General features: G+C 43.6%; 1 protein-coding gene across 2 annotated transcripts in view; it reads right to left on the minus strand.

Moving 5' to 3' along the window:
• Window positions 1-8,322: 8,322 nt before the first annotated feature.
• Window positions 8,323-16,051, minus strand: part of PSD3 (pleckstrin and Sec7 domain containing 3) — a 496,191-nt gene continuing 488,462 nt past the window's right edge. For both annotated transcript variants that reach the window (XM_060136247.1, XM_060136248.1), the window contains one exon: window positions 8,323-10,297. In XM_060136247.1, the coding sequence (XP_059992230.1) occupies window positions 10,079-10,297 (219 nt within the window). In that variant the 3' untranslated portion in view covers window positions 8,323-10,078. The remainder of the gene's footprint in view (window positions 10,298-16,051) is intronic.

Below are 16,051 nucleotides of genomic sequence, written 5' to 3' on the forward strand. Positions count from 1 at the left end.
GCCTGTGGGCGGAGGACCTGTCTGTCGTGGCAGCTTTGAGTGGACAGCTCTCTCTTGGGTTCACTGTTGTGTTTCTCCTTGTAAGTTCCACTAACCAATCCTAGTCACCCCTTAGGTTGCTGCAGCATGGCTCTCCTTTCCCTCCTACACGCGACTCATTTAAACATCCCTGGTCTGTCATGGGCTGGCCGTCTCCAGCTCATGCGTGTCCGGTTCTCCTTGCACGTCACTGTTCATATTTCTGCCATCCTGGCTGCTGCTTTTACGCCCTCCCCTGTGTTCGCATCCCATGCTTCGGGGCAAGTTCTGCAGGCGCCGTCTCCCTGATGGAGGGCAGTGTCTTAGGAACTGCACTGTGTCCCGGCACAGGGTGCCCGGGACCCTTGGCACTGGCGCCCAGCTCGCTGGGATGGAGGCCGCAGACTTTCTTTTCCAGGTGTTTGCTACACTAGGCAACACCAGGGCCTACCTTGGCCTTGATAATTGTTCTTTTAATAACTGAAGTGTAAGATCTTCACTCTTACAGTTTACATTGTTAATCTGCACCATTTCCCTGCTTGATGAGATTTTTTTCAAATCCTGATTCTGTCATTCAGTATAATCATTCTTTCCCAGCTTTATGACATACACATTTTTAATAAACTCGCCTTTTGTAGCTTTAGTCAAGTTATTAATTAAAATGTTCAACAGATGGGGCCAAAAGGCAAGCTTCACAGCAGGATTGCCCAGGTGGACGTGTGCCTTTAATTAGCACCGTTCAGGTGGTGACACTCTCACCAGCTGTACTAATGTCCAGATCAGCCTTCTCCATTTTGCCCAGACATATTTCATTAAAGACCCTGTTAAATTCTTTGATGATATGGCTCAGATATTCTGCCTACTGCATTTTTCTAATCTACCTAATCTTACAAAATTCAAAATGAATGTGTCTGAAATGGTTTGTTCTTGGGAAACCATGTTGGCTTCCAGGAACCGCTGCTTCCTTATCACTCAAGCTAAAGCCACGACCAGAGTTAAAGTCAAGCTCACTGTGCACAGCATCCAGAATTCACACTCTTCTCTAACAGGAGAGAGGTATTTCCTGCTGCTGACAGCCTCTCAATAAAAGCTGACAGTGACTCAGCAGTCTCACCGGAAAATCCCACAGTGTATGCAAGGGACTTAGTCTAGAGACAAGATGTTTTTAGACTTGCTACTTTTTTCATTATAGTATATTAATTTTCTCTGTGTTTTAGTTTTCTCTTATGAATGTCATCTTTCAAAAATGATCTCTTTAGCTCCTTTCGTTCTAATATTATTAACTGTGCAACAAACAATATGACAAGATACAGAAGACTCCTAGCTCCAGAGGACAGACAACTGGGCAGTGAGGATTCATGGCTTGTTTTGTTTTTGAATTTCTAAAATCGAGGTATAACTGACATATGACATATTACTTCCATGTGTGTGACATGATTCAGTATTTGTATAAGGGGATTCACATTTGAGGGATTTTGGTGGCAGCCCAGGCCCTCTTCTGCCCCCCATCCATCCATCCCTGTGAGAGTCACTCCTCAGGGTTTTGGTCTCTAATATCTCCAGTATGCAGAAGTTAAGTGATTGGGGTGGAATTTTATTTTTCTAATTTTCCAAGTTAACATGTTATTTTGGGCATCAAGTTAGGTTAAGAGAACCCACATGCACACACGAGGCTCCACAGAGCAGGGGTGAGCACTGCACGTTAGGGCAACAATCACCCCTCGGCCCCTCTGCCTTGGTGGGAAGGCTGGAGTGGGATGCGTGTAGATTCTTGAAATTACTTCAAAAAGCTTCATCCTTCCCCCCTCAGAGCCCCTGACGAAGGCAGCAGCAGGCTTCGCACACGCAGGTTCACAGAGCCCAGCGGAGGGAGGCAGGGTTGACAATGTGACTTTCTCACCTCCCCAGCCAACTCTCACTGTGGGGCTTGTGGTTGGCTTTTTATGCGAGGGGGTGTATGTACTGTGTTGTGTTAGTTGTTAATTAATTGGGGTTCAAACCAGCTGCTTAATAAATAAACAAATAAGAACATTCCCCAAAATGACTGAAATTTGTTGGATTTATTTCTTTCTAAAGTTTGTACATTTACATATATCATATACATATTTTAAATCCTTCACTATTTTGCATGATTTCTATTACATAAAAACCATTTAAATGCAATAAATTTTGTTGTTGTAAAACAACAAATTATCCCCAACTTATAAAAACACAGGAAGAGTTATATTCATGAGCATTTATACAGTAGAGAAATGTACTCTATACATCACAGCTTCTATACACATCAGGTGACTCACTGGTCTGCACGGTTAGCTTTCCTTCAACAACGGTGAGATAGGGTAATATTTATATACAACCATTTTAATAAAAAATAAAGCGATCGTAAAATGTAAACTTAATTTTCAAAATATTCTTTAAACACTTTAACAGTATCCACATAAATTACTGTTCCATTCAAAAGATGACCACCATAAATACCGTGATTCTCTAGGAGACAGCATTTCTCGAATCTGGTGGGCGAGGAGGAACAGGTTTCCTAAGGAGTTGGTGCCACGGGCTCACCCAAGTCTGCCAGTGCTGACAGTCTGGCCACTGAAAAGGAGCAGGCTGCTATTTTATCACTAATTACTTTCATGATTTCAGGGACATATGGCACCGGGACTACAATGAAACTGAAGTGACTGGTGGAGAAAGCTCTGAAGGTAAGGGACTGACCCACTCTGCCAATTAGTTTGAACCCCAGTAAACATAATCCAGTTAATAGGTTGGAAAAGTTCAAAGCTTGTTTTATATTAAAGGATACAAACCTCTGCCCTCTGCCTGCCCTACAGTAATCAAGGCTGCGGTTCCAGCTCTTCACTGCATCAACTTCTGCTCTAGAAACAGGCTCCGAAGCCGGTGGCGGGGGTGGGAGAAGGAATGCACGGAGGCACTCAGGCCTCTGCGCAGCAGGGCTCATGGGGCCTGGGGAGAACCGCGCGGCAGCGGGCTGCGTCCCTTGACCCTTCCGCGGAAGCGAAACCTTATCCATTTCCAGAAATCCAGGTGCAAAGGCAAAGAGATCATCCATCCCCGGTTATAGTTCAACCTGCCATCTTGTTTCTTGCAAAGCAAAATATGCAGTCTTGTCTTCAGTCAGAGAATTGTTTAATACCTTTTGTCAAGCGTCACTGCAGTGACTCGGTCACCCTCAGCAGGGTCAGCCAATGAGGACAGCTGGATCCCTGCAGCCAGGGAAGGCGCACATGGACCAACCCTGGGCTCCTAGGAGCCCAGGAGGAGGGAGGCTGGGACGAAACCCTCTTTGCAGAGAGGTGCATGCCGGCCTCTGAGGGGGCGTCCCAGCAGGAGCCCAGGCCCACAGTGGGTCCTGAACTGAGCTTGTGCCTGGGGCTCCCCGGGGGGCGCTCGGGGGAAATGGTAAGGGAAACTCCAAAATTCTCCCTAGTAACCAGCATTTTCAGGAACTGACAGTAAGGTGCTTATTTTTATAGCACTATTCGTGAAAGCTGAGCCTCCACCCTGCGAAGGGAAACCCATCGTGGCCAGGCTCCTCCCCTTTCCAGCCCCACCACCAGCTCAGAGGGGAGCCTGGCGGGGGGAAGGCTGTGCCCACCCCCCACCCCCCCGTATTCCCTTCTCAAAGGAACCAGCTAGAGAGCGAGCAGCAGCGCCACTGGGGACGATGGCCACGCCAGCCACTGCGGGACGCCGGCGAGCGAAGGTCCACCGGACAGGAGATGAGCGTCCCCCAACTGCCAGCCACCCGCCTCCCCGCACAGCATCTCAAGGTCAGATGCGGGGCTCCAACTCCTGCCCGCCCGGGAGGGGCCTGCGGGCCGCTGTCACCTCGGTCCACACCTCTCGCAACACTCGGGCGCTCTGGGTCTCAAGTTTATGTCACTTAGGACACTCGCTGTGTACACGTGTGCAAGTGCATGTACACACTGCCGAGGCTCCACGTGCGCCAGATCTCTCAGAGCGGAGGACAGGCCACAGCACGTCTCCCTCAGCGGAAGGCAAGCGGCTCACACACTCCCCACATCCTCACTTTGACTCTTGTTCCTACAGCTTAAGAAAGGGTCCTAATGGCATTAAAAATCAATGAGCATGCATCCTCTCCGCAGAGGAGACGTTATTATCCATGCCAAATGGTTACTTGGCTTTATATTAAAAGTCCAAACATTTCAAATGATTAAGCCCCAAAGTGAAACTTTTAAATTTTGATATTCCTTTTGTATATGATTTCTGAGTCAAATGGACGCTTTTGCATCTGAGTCAAATGGACGCTTTTGCAAATCACTATAGTTCTTAGAAGGAAACACACTCTTGTGGAACAGAGACCCTGCTGCGCAGCCACAGAGCCAACTCACAGCGCAGTCAAAAACAGATTAGGAAATAGGATACATTGGCAAAAACGGTTTGAGACTGCAGAGTTAATTAAAAAAACGCAAGTGTAACCACCACTACTACTGCAGCCTGGAGCTGAAGCTGAGCCTCCCAGCCCACGACTCCCACCCTCTGAACTGGACACGAGGAACGACAGGCAGTGTGCGTAGACGAATACACTGCACTCAACCACTCACTCACACACACTCAGTTTTGCTTTAAATATACCAACATGCTGGCTAATAAAGTTTTAATCTCTAGTTATCTAATACTTATATACTTTAAGATAGGCAGTAAGCTCAGACAACTAAGGCCAGTGGCTCTTCTTTGGGGAGAGGCCGGAAAAGAGACCCAAGTATAAAAATACTAAAGTTTTAACCTGGTCCATAGCCTGTCCTAAAATTCTTTTACCTGTGTCTAGATGCTAATTTGTGCAACCGCAGGCCTGGAGGGCAGTCCCAGATCTCTGGAAGCCCTGATCTGCTGCAGGGCTGGCGATAGTTCTTTAAGGTGAAGAGGATGAGGACGCAGTGCTAGGAGGGTGGTTTGGGCTGCTGTAAAACTGACACAGGAACATAAATGATACGCTGGGCACTTAGCTAATTCTTCTGAAAGCTCTATTTTTCTGGACTAATTACAACAATAAAGAACGTGTGCTTTAAAGCATCACATTTTGTAATAAGCCCCAAATTGTCAGTTTGACTTTATGTTTAAGTGCTCTTAATACTGAAGTTGCTAAGACTGCACAGGCTGCCTGTGTTTTTTTTTTTTTTTCCCCTTTCTTTCTGTATATTTCAAATTATAATGAGCTACAGCCCCACCCCGGGTATTGTACACAGTACACTGAAATAGTTTAACAAAGTTAGTTCAGAGCCATTTTTGCTCTGGTGATTCAAAGCTCACAGACGAAATTTTCTAGCATAAAATCTTATCATTAAAAAAATTAATCAAAATATCATTTGAATTTAAGTTTAATAAAACAGTACCACTGTATAGACTCTCAAAAACTGCATTATATATTCAATCCTATGAGGTTTTTACTTGCTTTTCATATCACACTGGTTAAGGACAAAAATAAATTTGATGTACATATGCCATATACTGATGTACAATCTACACGTTGATACAATATAGATACATACAACTATAAATACCCACAACTACGACATTGGAAGGTAACAGAAGGCATACTCTTGGATGTCTGACATACTATCAATATTCTCCAAAAGCCTGCAACACTACAGACACACACGTAAATTACAAAGAATGAGCCAAAGAGACCTAAGGAAACCTACTGTATATACAACTACTTAACTTGCGGTATTTTCTTGCTGTTGCAGTCAAGTCCACAGACTGTCATGCAGATTCACACCTTTACTGGCACTCTCTCTCTGAAGACATTCTCTCTGCAGGCACTGGCCACTCACTGTCCTAGGCAGAGGCTTCCCGCTCGGGCTTTGGGTACTCTGGGCACAAAAGGAAAATGGCAATGGCTTTGGACCTTGGTCCTCCTTTTGAGAGTGAGACACTGAGAAGAGAGCAGAAGTGGTGACAAAGCACCTTTCATCACTGTTGGGTTATTCTGTGTGAGCTACTGGTCTCTGAAGTCCTCTGGGTAACTTGGTACTATAAGATGTCCAAGGCCAATGGAGACACCTGTTGCCCGGGGCAGACTGTTGGCCTGGGAGAAGAGACAGCCAGAAAGCTTTGGAACCAGGAAGGCCCAGAGGCTCATCTCCTTACAAAAGCTGATCTTCTGTCAGAGTAACTCAGATGCTCCATGAGAAAAGCAGGTGCTAGTTAAGCCCAAGTCACACTAGTCATTAACCAGGCTCTACTGTGAACAAGTCCTGGGTGCCACTTTGATTCCTGTTTAACAGCGCTAATCTTATAATTGCAAAAATTCTGACAATTGAAAAGTGAAGGGATCAGGAGGTTGTCCATTGTTGCAGCTAAGGAAGGTGGCTCCCCACCTGCTGAACCCTTGGCCCGGTCCACAACAGCTACACTACAGAGCTTTGGACCACAAGGCTGAGAATGCCCTGTGAACTTGGCCTTAAAAAAGCTTAACAAGGAAAAATGCCAAAGAATCAAATTCCAGTGACCACTAACTAAACCCAAGAAAGTGTTCAAAGTAAGACAATGGAGAAACTTCTTTAAGGTCAATTTTCTTCCAATTGTCTATGATTAGGGATAAAGGCAGAGAAGAGGTGCAGCTCGAGGCCAAAGCAAGCCCTGCCCTACCTAAGAATGTCTTCCCCGGCTCTTTCTGTGCTGGAAGGACAACAGGCCAGGGCTGGCAGGAGGCTCCTTCCCTGCTGGGTATGTAAACCCCTCTCCAGCCTCAGGGGTTCTGTGCTTTGGCCACAGGGTGAAACACAAACACAAGAGACCAACCCTAGACTGGCCTTGGAGAGCCAGCCAATTTTTCTCTCCCAGAATTAACTCCCTCACGTCACTTCTGACCAGGAAACACTCATCTTTGGAATGAGGATCACAGCCGGAGAAGCAAAGACGGTCCTGCACAGGTGCTCTCCATCCTCTTTACGCAAGAGCAACAGAAAAGGTTCACATGGTCCAGGACTGCAGTCCCCCAGACGACTCTCCACACGAGGTAATTAAAATGTGCAGAAGTGTTGCTTGGTTTAATCAGGCATTACTAAGAGTCAGCAAATGATATCTGTAAAAAGCATACTTCAAATAATGTCTATGGCTGGCAATAAAATAAAGACTCTTGCATGCTAGTAATTAGGTTTCGATTGCTAACAAGGAAATCCTGACCCCTCCCTGTAAATGTCAACATGTGAGGTGGGGGAACACACTCTGAGACACTTTGGTTCCGGTTCCACACACGGCTGCTTCTATGGACAATTCGGCAACAAGACCATCACCAAGGTATTTTGATGACTCTCAAGATTTTCTATACTAAAAATTAATATTAGGTGTATTTCTGCAAAGAGGAATAATAACTTATTAGATGGAGAGAGATCGCAAGGCTCCTAGTACTAAGGGATGGGTGAGGGATGGGGGGCAGTACCTTCAGAAGGGAAGGAGGGGGCTCCCCTGTACCGTGAACTGGGTGGCAGGCGTGGAGGAACTGTGAAGGGGAAGGTCTTCAGTCATGTCTCCTGACTAGACACCACGGGAAAGAAATGATCACAAAGGAGACCCTGGTTGGCTATGGGCAAGGCTCTCAGGATCCTGTCACAGAAGGGGCCTTGTCTCCTACAGGATAAGCTCTTGGCCTGCAAGAAGCACTGGCACCAGACAGTCCAGAGGCCTCAGGGGGAGGTGTTCTCAGCCCATCCCCTAACGATGGCAGTCTGGGATCATGGCTCACAAAATAACCGTTGCAGTTGTTTTTCAAGATAAACTATGGGAATGCAGTATATACCACAGCTTCAAAAGTGCCCTTCTCATCTGTCTCTCTATTAGCATATCCAGAAGTTCTTGGAGATAACATTAGTGAGTCACACAGTGAGCACAACGCCGTCGTGGTGCTGATGTTCACTGGGCATTTCAGAGCTGCTCGAGTGTCTAAACACTGCAGCAAGGTACCATTCCATGTCTGGTACAGACTCTAAGTGACACACACGGAGACATTCGACATACACAGACACACACATACTGGGAGCACACACATTCAAGCCAGTCAGGGATGTTGATTCTTCTTTAGTTATTGAAGCTCAGAGATGATATGGTCTAGGTACCTCTCTCCCCTCTGCTTAGGATAAAGATCTAGGCAGAAAGCACACACACTGTTGATTCAGATTCTAGGAAGAAAGACTATTCCCTTGTAGAAACCTTGGATTCAGTCAGAAGCTACAAAGAAAGAATCAGGTACATGGGCCATGTTGGTAACTACCCTGTTTGTTTCTAGGTCTTGAAACAAATTTAGTCACTGCCTCTACCTAATAAACAAGATAGAGGGTTAGAGGGAGTTTTTCAAATGTGTGGCAAAAACACCACAAAGCAAGCAGCTACAACCTTACGGAGGGGTTTCTCCTTTCTGGGCACCAGCAAGTATGGGCATTTCTACAGCTGAAGGAAGGGCATGTTAATAAATAGTCCTGTATAAATGCTGGTGCATCAGAACAAAATACCACTAGAAAGTACCATGGTTCAGGAGCAGGTTTTCTCTAATTCCCTGGAGCCATGCTACCCACACAGAGTCCCTGAGCCTCTAGTCACACAGCACCTTAACTAGTAAACCAAGTAGAAAAGAGCAAATCTCTGTGGGAGAGAAAAGAACATTCGAAGTGATTCCATTCACTCTGAACTTGTGGAGATTCTAGGTTTAAGGATCACAGAGTTTTCAGGTTCCAAAATCAGAAAGTTCTAACTCACAGTGGGCTCAATTTTCACTCCTTTCTTCTCCTCAGTAAGAGAATGTTCTGTTTATCACCCTGAATTTCAAAGGGACTGTCCCTGGAATAAGCTTATGACTGCTCTGAGCAGATACAAAGAAATGATTTAGAATCAAGGGTTTATTTTAGGGTGAAGCGGCTTCACAGAGACAGAGACAAGAACAGACTAAGGGACTCTGTGTTTGTCACCAGGAGATTCCTCAGTTTTCCAGCCATAATTCCTTCAGATTTTATTCCTTTCAGATTTATTGTAAAGAATCAACATTCTATTGCCAAACAACTATAGGGAAAAACAACTTTTTCCTTCCTTATTTTGCTTTATTAAGGAAAGAATGAAAGGGGCTCCATTTTGATATTATTTTGTTAGGAAGACCCCAAATTCTTACAACCAGGAGACAACACCATGCCTATATATATAAAAGAACCTAATTCCCGGATGGCAGGGTATCCACCACAGATGGCTCTGGATTCCTTGTCTAGACCCTGTGGGAGTGGGGTAACAACTTCCTGCAGATCAAAAACACATCTCGCTGCTGCAGCCCCCAAGAGTCCATTGTTGCCACCATCCTTTAGAAAACAAAATGAACTTGGGGCCACCTTGCCTCAGCCTTCAAAAGACGCCACTTCCTCCTTCCTTGCTTGGCTGAAATGGAATCTACACTTCAAGCGAGCTAACGTGCTTCTTAAATTCCCCAGGCCTGAGGTCCTTGCCCCCCTCTACCCCCACCAGCAGGGCCGGACTCAACACTAAGCACTCAGGTGCATGAGGCCTCACAGGGGAGTGGCACCTCCCGTGAGTGTAACTCTTAACTGAACTTCTGCGAGCGCGAGAGCTGGATTCTACCTCTGTGACTGGGCAAGATTTCACATGAAAAGGCTTATATTAACTCTGGCTAGAATTTTCTAAACTACAAAGTTTGTCCAGTTAAGTGTTTCACAATGGATTAAATCTTTAACCTTTATAAAAAGTGTTAACAGCTGATTTGAGAACACACAAAACAACTGAGCAGAGTGCAAATGAGAGAACCCTGAGGGAGAAGCGATACATAATCCATTCTGAAATCATGATCCCCTCCCCTCACAAAAGGTGCATTAGTTATCAGGTAGCAGAAATCATCAAAGCAAAGAAATCAAGAGCAAAGAGACAATCTGTACAGAAACTAACAAAAATATACAATAGGAAAGGTTACTAATGCACCATTTAGTCACAGACTTTGTTTTAAATATATTCACGGATTCACCAGAAAGATCTTGAAAAACTCTATTTTGCTCCACGACCAGCACTTCCTGGCCGCAGATGGATTCTAAGTGACTTTTTGCTTAATGCCTGGAGTTTCAGGTCGGTGGTCTTTCCTTTCCGACACGTTTCTCTTGACCTTGGCGGTGACTGGAGATGCATCTGGGTTCAGCGAGGGGCTGGAGTGCGACTTCTTCAGGCCCGCGGCGCCCCCTCCACCGCTGCTACTCAGCAGCTCCAGGCCCCCCTCTTTCAGAAGGCGGACATACATCTCATAGCGGGTTTTCTGCAGGGAGTCAGAGAAGAGGGGTCAGTATACTGTCACAGGCACACGGCGCAAGGCGCCAGCGAGCTCACTTCCCGAAGGGCAGGGCTGGCAGCTCAGGAGGCTGACTGATGGTTTCATCGATTCGGTAAGACATAAAGATAGAATGTGAGTTCTCCTTCATTCTGCATTCTGCAGGAATGGCTATGAGATGGAGGAAGCCTGCTTCCTGAACACTCAGCACAAGAAAGTGTGAGTTGGAAGAGCTGCGGCCTCCGGTTTTGGGGACCAGATGGCTCTCAGGCTCAGGCCTGCAGCCACTGGGGCCGCCCCACAAGGCCGTGGCCAAGGCCTCCCCTGAACCTGGCTGGGGTGCGGTTCTTTACTCCCAACTTGAGGAAGCAGTTGGTGGTGAACCTGTACTCCTGTCCCCTACGGGACCACTAACACTTCCTAGAAGCTGCTCTGGGTTTCCTGCTACGGCTTTTCTGCTAGGATTACCAACTTCTCAGAGTACTATGGTTTCTTGAAAAACTTCAAATTATCCCCTGATGCTGTTCTTTATTCTACACATTTTTTTTCATCAACTGTTCATTGAGTGTCTACTATGTTTTGAATGGCTCCTTGATTTTCTTGTCTCTGGGTATCTTTTTCTAAGAATAATTGAGAAGAACACTGCAGAGATTTTTTTTCTCTAACCTTTACTGGTGCTGCTTTTCTTTTCTTAAGTTTGTATCTGAGTCACTATATAGAGCTATTGTGTACATAGTGCAAAGTACAGAAGGGTCGCAGATTCTCGATTTGATAGATTCTAGTCAAAATAAGTCTCTCATCATACTGCTTCAACACATGAAGGATCTGTAGAAGGCCTAAAGTATTTTCTTTCTCAGCAAAAGAACAGCTCAGTTATAAATTGTCCCAACAAAGGCAGCAAAGTCTTTTATAACTCTAAGTCTTTTAGGGATTTTTCTGGTCAAATTGAGATTTTATATATCTGTTTTAAATTAATAATTATGAAGGTGAAGCTACTTGAAGCTACTCTTTCAAGTTGTTTTGTTCAAAAGTAGGGAAAAGCTGCTAGTCATTAAGCTTGCTCTGGGTTTGGTCAGTAGCCATGTTGAGGTGCCATGCTTTGGTTGATGATGATTACATTATGGTGTGCCAGGCTAACTTGAGGGCATTAACACAAGAATCATATACAATTGGTACGTTATTATCCCTGTTTTACAGTAAAGGAAATAGAGGGAGAGATAAGTCCAAGACAGTAAAGAAGTGAAGCTGGGATATAGACTCTAGAATCCATACTCTTAAGCTGCATTTCCTTCCTGGGTATGAAAATATATGCAGGAATGTGTATTTTAGGATGACAACTCTGAGAGACTCTGTAGGTTTGGCCAATCAAAAGCCACTTTCAACCCCCCTCTTCTCCTATGTCCCTTCCACTGTTGATAAAACCAAATACTTACTTTCCCAGACACTCTTGCAGCTAAGATGGGCTGTGTGATATTTTGGCCACTGAGATATAAGGAGAACTCTCCTGGGGGACTTCTGCGAAAGCGATTTTGCTTTCTGATGAAAGGGGCAGGTTGAGAGGAGAAGCCACTGGTGCCAGCCCCTCACTCTTATTCCTTCCTTGACATGGATGTGATTCCTAAAGCTGTAACCCTGTGAAATGAGGCAGCAGGCGTGAAGGCAAAAGGACAGCATGCTAGGCCTGAGGGGAAATGGAAAGACAGAAAGAGCCCGGGTTCTTGATGACACAATGAGCTGGATCCAACTCTCAAAGCCCTTACTGCCTCTGACCGTCTTGTTAAGTATGAATAATAAATACCCTTTGGGGTTAAGCCACTGTTAATCAGGTAATGGTTTTTTCCACCACATTTTTTCCTTCCAGTTTCTTTTGAGATATAATTGACACACAGCACTGTATAAGTTTAAGGTATACAGCATAGTGATTTGATTTATATACATCATGAAAGAATGATCACAAAATGTTTAGTGAACATCCATCATTTCATATAGATACAAAACTAAAGAAATCGAAAAATTTGTTTTTTCCTTGTGATGAGAACTCAGGATTTACTCTCCTAATGACTTTCATACATAACATACAGCAGTGCTAATTATATTTATCATGTGTTTCATTACACCCCTACTACTTATTTATCTTATAACTGGCTGTTTGTACCTTTTGACTGCCTTCATCCAATTTCCCCCTCCCAACTGGCAGCCAGAAATCTATTCTCTTTTTCTATGAGTCTGTTTATTCGTTTATTTCTTTTTGATGTATAATTGACCTACAACACTATGTTAGTTCCTATTACACAACATAGTGATTCAACATTTCTATACATTTCAAAATGATCACCATGATAAGTCTAGTTACCAACTGTCACGACTCAAAGATATCACATAGTTACTGGCTATATTCCCCATACCCTTGACTCATTTATTTTGCAACTGGAAGTCTGTGTCTCTTGACCTCCCTCACCTATTTCTCTCCCCACCCTACACCTCTCCCCTCTGGCAACCACCTGTTTGTTCTCTGTATCTATGACTCTGTTTCTGTTGTTACGTTTGTTCATCTGTTTTGTTTTTAATAGATTACATGTATAAGTGAAATCATATTGTATTTGTCTTTCTCTGACTTATTTCACGAAGCATAACACCCTCTAGGTCCATTCATGTTGTCACAAATGGTAAGATTTCATTCTTTTTTATGACTGAGTGGTATTCAATTGTATATATACCACATCTTCTTTATCCACTCATCTGTTGGTGGACACTTATGCTGCTTCCATATCTTGGCAATTGTAAATAATACTGCTATGAACATTGGGTACATTATCTTTTTGAATTAGTGTCTTCATTTTCTTTGGATATATACACAGAAGGGGAATTGCTGATCACATGGTAGTTCTGTTTTTAGTTTTTTGAAGGACTGCCATACTGTTTTCCACAGTGGCTGCACCAATTTTATTTTTAACTGAAGTAGAGTTGACTTACAATGTTGTGTTAGTTTCAGGTGTATAGCAAAGTGATTCAGTTTTATATAAATCTGAAAAAGAATATATATATTCTTTTATAGGTTATTGCAAGATATTGGATATAGTTCCCTGTGCTATTACACAGTAGGTCCTTGTTTATCTATTTTATATATAGTAGTGTGTATCTGTTAAACCCAAACTCCTAATTTATCCCTCCCCGCTGGCTACACCAATTTACAATCCCACCAACACTGTAGGGGGGTTCCCTTCTCTCCACAGTCTCGCCAACATTTGTTATTTGTGTTCTTTTTGATGATAGCCATTCTGACAGGTGTGAGGTGATATCTCACTGTGGTTTCGATTTGCATTTCCCTGATGATTAGCAATGTTGAGCACCTTTTCTTGTGCCTCAAGTACTGTTAATTGCAGATGAAAGCATCACTAATTGATACACATTCCAATTTTAGTATAGAAGTAACAAAGGAATAAAATATTAATCTTTTCTCAGAAAGCTATTAATACATAAGGGTTTAATAAGGGCATATGCTAATAAAATATGTCATAAGTATTACACAGTAGTCTATGCATCAGTGAAATCTAAAGTCATGTTCATTCTAGGAATTTAGAGACTTAATCTGTCTCTAAACTGCCTTGGTGGCAAGAATAAAATGCAGGAAAGAACTGTATTTTAATATGAATAAGGTTTAGTAAAATGATCTAAAGACAGTTTAAAAATACATTCAGAAAATCAATGTAAGGCATACTATTTCACAAAACTAGGGCATTTATACAATAAGAGGGATATGAAGGACAATTTTTTGAGATGACTTGAAAGAGGACAAAAGAAGAAAAGGTGACTGGGCCATTTTGTACTAGCTTTTGAAGAAACTGACATTATTGGGAAAATTCACCAAAACATGCATAAATTAAAGCAATTTCATCCACTCATTTTACAGCTCCAGCTGCAAATCTGTTGCCCCCATAAATTACATCTGTGTGTCAATCAACAAACAAAAGGCAGAGCACAGAGGAGTGGCAGTACATGAATCATCAGATGAGAAGAAAAGGCAAAGCAAAGCAAAGGGTGAAAGGGGGCCGGCAACCAGGACTGCTCAGATGTTGAGAGAAATAAGGAAAAAAATAATGTGGGTTTGTTTAGGAACTTGCAATGGCTGTGCTCTATTTCTGAGTTAAAAGGGCTTACAGGGACACAGGCTACTAAACCCAGTAATACAGCTTTGCTTTCTACCATTCTCTGTGGCCAAGCCAAATTCCTCTTTAAAATATTTTAGGAAAACTTATCTTTAATCTCAGGACTCTTCAGTACTACTGGAAGGACTGTGATCTACGTTCTTCTGGGATTACAGACTCACCAAATTTGTAAACCTCTATCCAGAGGCTTTGGGGCCAAAAAAAGATTGCCTCTGAGCAAAGACAGGCAGCTCTGAATGCAGCCCGAGGAGTGAAGGGTTAGGACTGCCCGCAAAATTCTTCTCCAAGACCTCTCCTGACTTCTCCCCTCTGGGGTGGCAAAGTCAGACTTCTTCCTAACAATGCAACCATGTGCCATCTTTGGGAGGGTTTATTTCCTTTTTTCCTTTCAGAGAAGACATGACTCTTTTTTCTAAGACCAATCCTGAAATTCTTTTTAGGTTAGAGCTGGTGTTTAGGGAAAAGCAGAGCAACAGCAGGAAGTGTACTTCTCAATCACTTTTTAACCTGATGTGCCAGTTTAGAGACTGAAAACCTGAGGGTCATGTTCCAATGGGCAATCTCAGCCAAAGAAGCTGGTAGAGCACAGAGCGCAAACACTGTTTGCTGCTTCCCTAGCGGCCTCCTCTTGCAGCTGACGGAGTTGTGCTTTTCACTGAGGGTGTCATGTTCTAGCCTAACCCCAGGACAGGAATCGTGGTCTAACATTGCCAGTCAATGTTGCAGCCCTGTGACCTAGACCTGGCCAGTGACATGTAAGGAGAGCCGACTAGGGTACTTCCATGGAAGCAGTTTTTGGTGCTCTGATAAAAGTTGGGAGATGAAATGTTCGGAGCTATGGCAGGCACTTTGAAACCATGAAACGATAAGCATGAAAACAAAAAAGCCAATGTGCTAAGGATAGCAAATCAGAAGTTTAGAAAGATCATATATCTTTGGTGGCAACTCTCAAGCAGCCAGTGACCATCTACTTCAAGTTTTCTTAGATGAGATAAAGAATGTTTATACTGTTTAAAAACTTAGTCAAGTTTTCTATTATTTGCAGACTAATAAAATGGTCAACACTCAGCTTGGACTCACTCATAGAAACAACATCCCAATTGACTGACAAGGGCTTAATTTCCAAAATAGACAAACAGTTCATAAAACTCAATAACAAAAAAAACAAATAACTCAATCAAAAAATGGGCACAAGACCTAAATAGACATTTCTCCAAAGAAGACAGACAGATGGCCAAGAGGCACGTGAAAAGATGCCCAACATCGCTAATTATTAGAGAAGTGCAAATTAAAACTACAATGAGGTACCACCTCATACCGGTCAGAATAGCCATCATCAAAAAGTCTACAAATAATAAATGCTAGAAAGGGTGTGGAGAAAAGGGAACCCTCCTACACTGTTGTGAGAATGTAAATTGGTGCAACCACTATAGAAAACAGTATGACAGTTCCTTAAAAAACTAAAAATAGAATTACCGTATGACACAGCAATCCCACTATCAGACAAATACCCAGAGAAAACCATAATTCAAAAAGACACACGCTGGGGAGGGGGAAGGGTGAGCTGTGACAGGGC

This window comes from Lagenorhynchus albirostris, chromosome 21 (genome assembly GCF_949774975.1).
Source record: "Lagenorhynchus albirostris chromosome 21, mLagAlb1.1, whole genome shotgun sequence".
NCBI classification, from domain to species: Eukaryota; Metazoa; Chordata; class Mammalia; order Artiodactyla; family Delphinidae; genus Lagenorhynchus; species Lagenorhynchus albirostris.